Consider the following 5,581-nt stretch of genomic DNA (forward strand, 5'->3'; position numbering starts at 1 on the left):
GCCGCCCCCCGGCTCGGGCGCTCCCTCAAGGGCTGCTGGAGACGCCACTGCCGGCCCCAGCGCCTCCGCTTCTGCAAGCCCCCGTGGTGGCAGCGCTGGTCCCACGGGAGCAAGGGGTTCCCCTCGTCCTGGGGGGCTGGGGCCTTCGAGGACGGGAATCTGAAATAAATATTTTCTCTGCCCATGGTGCCCTCCTTCATGCACCCATCCCGTGGCTGGGGGTGTGACCCCCTTGGTGCCCAACCCCAGCGAGGACGGGCTGGCACCGGGCACCGCTGGCGCCCACAGCACTGGGGGGTGGGGGTGGCTGGTACCCCGGTGGGTGTGCTGGTGTCCAGAGGGGCCTGGCTGGGCTGGGGAAATGGGCCAGCAGGAACCTCCCGGAGCTCCACGGGTGCAAAGTCCTGCCCCTGGGGAGGGACAACACAAGCAGAGGAGGCCAAGGGTGCCCTGGGCCCCCTCCGGAGGAGCGTGGCCAGCAGGCCAAGGGAGGGGATCCTCAGCCCAGGGGGCTGGGGCAACACCACTTGTGACCGGCCAATGCCTGCATTTAACTCCGTTCCCCTCAGCTCTCTGGGCCCGGCCATCCCGACAGTTCTTGACCCAGCAAAGCGTACGCCCGTCCAGACCATGAGCTTTGCCTCACGGTTTGGCCCTTCGAATTTTCTCCCTGCAGAACCTCACGACAGCCTTGTGGGTGCCCTCAGTTCCCTGCCCCTTCTTCCAGAGATCATAAACTCCCTGTTTTGTCCTGACTTGCAGCCAAAGCTCTCTGTTCAGCCAGGCCGCTCTTCTTCCCTGCCGGCTCATCTTTTGGCACATGGGGACGGCCCGCTCCTGCGCATTGAAGATTGTCTTCTTGAAGCCTTCCTGGACTCCTTCGCCCTTCAGGATGGCCTCCCAGGGGACTCTGGAGATCAGGCTCCTGAACTGGCCCAAGCCTGCCCTCGGGCAGTCCAAGGGAGCCCTTCTGCTGACCCCTCTCCTGACTTCGCCCAGAATCAAAAACTCCAGCATTCCATGGTGGCTGTGCCCAACACGGCCTCCAACCATCACGTCACCCAGCAGCCCTTCTCTGTTGGCAAACAACAGGTCCAGCAGGCGCCTTCCCGAGCCGGCTCCCGCTTTGTGAAATGCTACAGCTGCCTTGCACATCAAAGCAGTGTAAACACAGCGGGGATACAGCAAGAGAAGGTGAATACAAGCAGTGAGTTATTAAACAATATTTCCTGTATGATTTCTAGAGCCAGAGCCCATTTGTTTATTTATTTTTATGACATTACCTGAGAGGCTGCATTTAAAAACCCGGAGTGGCGTGCTGCCCAGGAGACTGCTGTGTGCTGCTCACAATTTCCTCCCGCTCCGTGGAAGAAATTCCATATTTTGTTGCCCAAGATGTTGACTCACGTGATCCCGAGCTGGCTCCCTCCCCGCCTGCGTCAGGAAGGTCTCTTCCACACACTCCTGGAATCTCCAAGACCGTTTCCTCCACGCTGGATCACATTTCCAGCAGACGTCTGGGAAGTTGAAGTGTCCCCCACGAGAACAAGGGCTAGCGGTCGGGAGACTTCTCGCCCGCCTCTTCATCCTGCTTGGGCCGCCTAGAACAGTCTCCCACCACGAGCTCTGCCCTGTTGGCCCTCTCCCAGATTCTTACCCACCACCCATCACTCATAGTAGGGGATGGCATGCCGGGTTGTAGGGAGCCCATGTCCTCTATTACAGCATTTATTTTTCGTAAATCGTGCAAAAGGCACCATTTTCCACTCTTTTTCTGAGTACAAATACTGGTGAATTCCATGGGCTTGTGGTTTGAACAATATGTCCTTCATGCAACTGCTCTTCAACTAATATCTTTAAATGGCGCAGTTTGTCCTGGGATAAGGGCCACTGTTCCACCCAAACAGTATCCTGCGTTTTCCACGTAAGTTGCAGGGTAGCTTGCGCCACAGTGGCCCTCAGGACAAATGTGACTCGAGTTGGATTCCCCATTGGCTCATGCAGTCACGGCCCCACAATGTAATTGGGGTAGCCAGCACAAAAGGGCGAATTGAAGCAACATGACCGTCAGGTCCTTGAATTTGAATCATGTGTTGGCTCTGCAGTGGTAATGCATTTCCCCCAACACCCATCAGGGCCTTGCCCAGTCGTATCAAGGGCCATCCTGCAGGCCATTTACCCTGTGAAATAACTGTAACATCTGCACCAGTATCTAAAATACCAGAGATATTGATGCCTTACCCTGCATTGATGGTCGATCAGGGCCCACAACTTGTGACCACAAAATCTGTGGCGATCCTGTGGATCCAAGACCTTGATTTCCCCCAGGCGTCTGGACGACCTGCGAAGGGCATGCATCAAAGAGAAGGAGCTGTGCAACCCGAGAGCCACGCGTTATGGCACAAGGGGGAGCAGGTGTCCATGCCATGATTTTGATTTCACCTGTATCGTCTGAATCAATGACTCACACAGAATCACACAGAATCACAGAATCGTAAGGGTTGGAAGGGACCTCAGGAGATCATCTAGTCCAACCCCCCCGGTAGGAACCAGACATACCAAGGAGTTTACCAGGGTCGGTGGTGGTGGCAGAGCTACTTGTGTCCCGGCGTGGTTCTGGAGTGTGCTCTGCTGACGGTTTCCCGGCAGCGGCTTCCCGACTTTATCAAATTTAGAGCAACCCTGACTCGCAAAATGCCGCCCCTTCTTACATCGGGGACAGACATCAAGCAGTTTCGGCTTTACCAAGTTATGACAATGTTTCGTAATGTGGCCGGGCTGTCCGCACCTAAAGCACATTTGAGGTCCGAGCCTCATTGCTGCAAAAGCGGCCATCATAGTTTCATATTTATGTTCAACAGATCCGATTCTAGTGCAAGCCTCTACCATTTTTACAAGAGTAGGATTGTCTGAAGTGCGTAGAACATGCTGACAGTCAGTATTCGCATTCCCAATTGCTAATTTCAACAAAATAATCTCGTGGGCCTCTTCATGAGAGATCTGCTCATTCAGGCGCTCACGGAGTCTGTCAATAAATGCCACATAGAGCTCCTTGGTTTCCTGCTTGACTTGTGTAAAGGATTTTTGCGGTTTACCAGCATCAGGAACCATCATAAAAGCCTGAAAAGCCAGATTCTTGACATCATCTAAGACGGTAAGTGGGATATCACAAGCCTGATGATGAGGGGGTTGGAAGTGCCCCAAACCCAGTAAGTGGTCAAGCGTCATTCCAGCCGCTGGATCTCCCGCAGGGCATTGGATGTAATCCAATCGCTTTTTCTCCAGCGACTGCCTCTAAGAGGCTTCCCACAGTGTACATTGTGTGGGGGTAAGAATAAGCTGGGCTAGAGTTTTACAGTCATGGGGTACCAGCATAGAGGATTTCATAATAGATCCCAGCATGTTCTTGGTATAAGAGGAGGTGAGCCCAAAGTCAATAACACCCCTCCGGAGTTCTTTAATTACCGAGAAATTAAGTCCTTCCCACCTTGGTGGCTGCTGGGGATCATAAATAACTGGCGCAACAATTCGGGCTGCCATCTCGTGTTCCCCAGCCGCTAAGGCATCCCTGCAGACCCTCTGCCAATTATCATGAGGGTCGGGGGGAAACAGATCCAGCTCCTTCTTGGGGTCAACTGTTCCGGGATCAAAAGAGCCAGCCAGCTCATCATTAGTGACAGAGTGAGTTTGAAGGTTCTCCCCGCTGCTTGCTGGCTTTGAGGTAGGCGAGGGGAGCAAGCATCCGTGCCAGGGGCAGTGGGTGCAGGGGGCATCATAGGTGGGCGCAGCAAGCCAGTATTGCCCGAGGTCGCGCCTGCTGTTTCCTGGGCAGCTTCTTGCTTGTGCATCATCTCTAATATTTGCTGCCAAGGGGTTAACAGCTCAGCAGCGACCTTATCTGCCTTTGTTGCCCTGCCCCACAGTACGACCCCGGCCTCATCCCAAACCTGGGCACTAAAAATATTAATCACAGTGACCCCCTTACAGTTGACGGAATCCCAGTTCAGCAGTCTCTTCAGTGTCTGAGGGCTCATAGCAATATTATGCTTCCGCAAAAGTCCCTCCATAAGTTCAAGCACTGATTTTTCATCTGAGGACATATAACTGCCCATCGTTCCCCACAGCTCACCTCGTCTCCAGAGACGATTGAGGCCAGCTCCTGCTTCCTTTCAGCAGCATTAAGTTCCGTGGGGCTTGCCACCACACAGACCTTCGGAGGTTGAGTTTTCACACCCCATGGGGGGCACCATTTGTGGCAATGAAGGCACGGAGCCCAAGTTCATGCACAAGTGCAAGCAGCATCGGGATCACTTTATTTAATGCTTTTCATCCTTTTTATACTCATCCCAAAACAAAGCCTCTACTTTTCTCTTACCACCTAGCCAGCTGGCAAGCACTGAGGCCAAGCCTTATATGGAAAAAAGTTCATCTTGCAAGGTCCATTGGTCGCAGCATTGACTTTGTTTTTCACTTAGGTCTTGTTCAGTTTTCCCATGGCTTGCGGCCAACAAGGCCAAGGATATCTCCGGTGTCCAGCTCAGCCGCCAAACCTGCAGACTCCATACTTGTTCCACAGAATAAACACCCCGTAATCCAGGAGGAAGCACTCTTTGACCTGCTGTGCCCCCTGGACATCCACAAGTCTATGGGGCCGGCTGGGATCCACCCAAGAGTGCTGAGGGAGCTGGCAGAGGAGGCTGCCAAGCCGCACCGACGGGTTCCTATGTGACATCGATTGCATGCCCATAACATTTCAGATACCTATAGAGAGCTCACGTGACGGCCTTGGGGTCCCAGCCTGACTCTGAGTGGGGTAATTAGTGGAGTACTGGCCCCCGATCCTCCTGGGCTTGTTAAATATTTCACACACCTACACTCACTGATTGGACTCATTAGCCCAAGGACTAGAAGCCTGGGGCAGGTGGGACAAGGAGCCTAAACCAGGGGGGGTGGTTTCCAACATAGCTGCCGGTTGGGCCCTGGCTTCTCCTCTTCCTCCTCCTCCTCTGAATCCTCCTCTGAATCCTCCAATCCTCCTCCTCTGAATCCTTCCCCTCCTCCTCCTCTTTCTCCCCCCCCCTCTGAAATCTCCCCAGGGTCCCCCACCTTGCAGACCCTGGGCTTCCATCAGCTCCCACCCCTGATTGCCAGGGGGGTGTCCCAGCCCCTCCTGAGCCCCTCACATTTGCCCCTACCAGCCGGGGAAGGGCACAGGAGGCACCCGGGTGTCACAGAGGGGGGCTCTGACTGCCCCATGGTGTCACAGAGGGGGGCTCTGACTGCCCCATGGTGTCACAAAGGGGGGCGCTCCCTGCCGCACTATAAAGGGGGGACGGGGGCCCCGCGGGAGCCGGCACCGCAGCCTGGCATCGTCTGGGCAGGCTGCACGCACCGCAGCCGGTGCCATGGGGCGAGCCAAGAACCCCACCCCGGCTGAGCTGCTCCCGCTTGGGATGCTGACGCTGCAGCTCTTCATGGTCTCTGTCGTGCTGCGGGCATGGCGGCTCCGGGTAGGTGACGGCTGCACCGCACTGCGCCCTGGCGTGGCGTGGGGTGGCGTGGGGTGGCGTGGGGTGGCCCA

The 5,581-nt window shown here is 55.4% G+C and overlaps 1 protein-coding gene across 1 annotated transcript in view; it reads right to left on the minus strand.

Moving 5' to 3' along the window:
* The window catches only part of LOC104125014 (rho guanine nucleotide exchange factor 15-like), a 3,357-nt gene extending 2,304 nt beyond the window's left edge, over positions 1-1,053 (minus strand). Inside the window, exons 1-2 of the mRNA XM_009637413.2 lie at positions 757-1,053; positions 315-410 (exon numbers count right to left, since the gene is read on the minus strand). Coding sequence (XP_009635708.1) covers positions 315-410; positions 757-1,053 — 393 coding nt within the window. The remainder of the gene's footprint in view (positions 1-314; positions 411-756) is intronic.
* Positions 1,054-5,581: the final 4,528 nt, after the last annotated feature.

The sequence above is a fragment of the Egretta garzetta genome, unplaced genomic scaffold, assembly GCF_000687185.1.
Source record: "Egretta garzetta isolate BGI_Z169 unplaced genomic scaffold, ASM68718v1 scaffold1020, whole genome shotgun sequence".
NCBI classification, from domain to species: domain Eukaryota; kingdom Metazoa; phylum Chordata; class Aves; order Pelecaniformes; family Ardeidae; genus Egretta; species Egretta garzetta.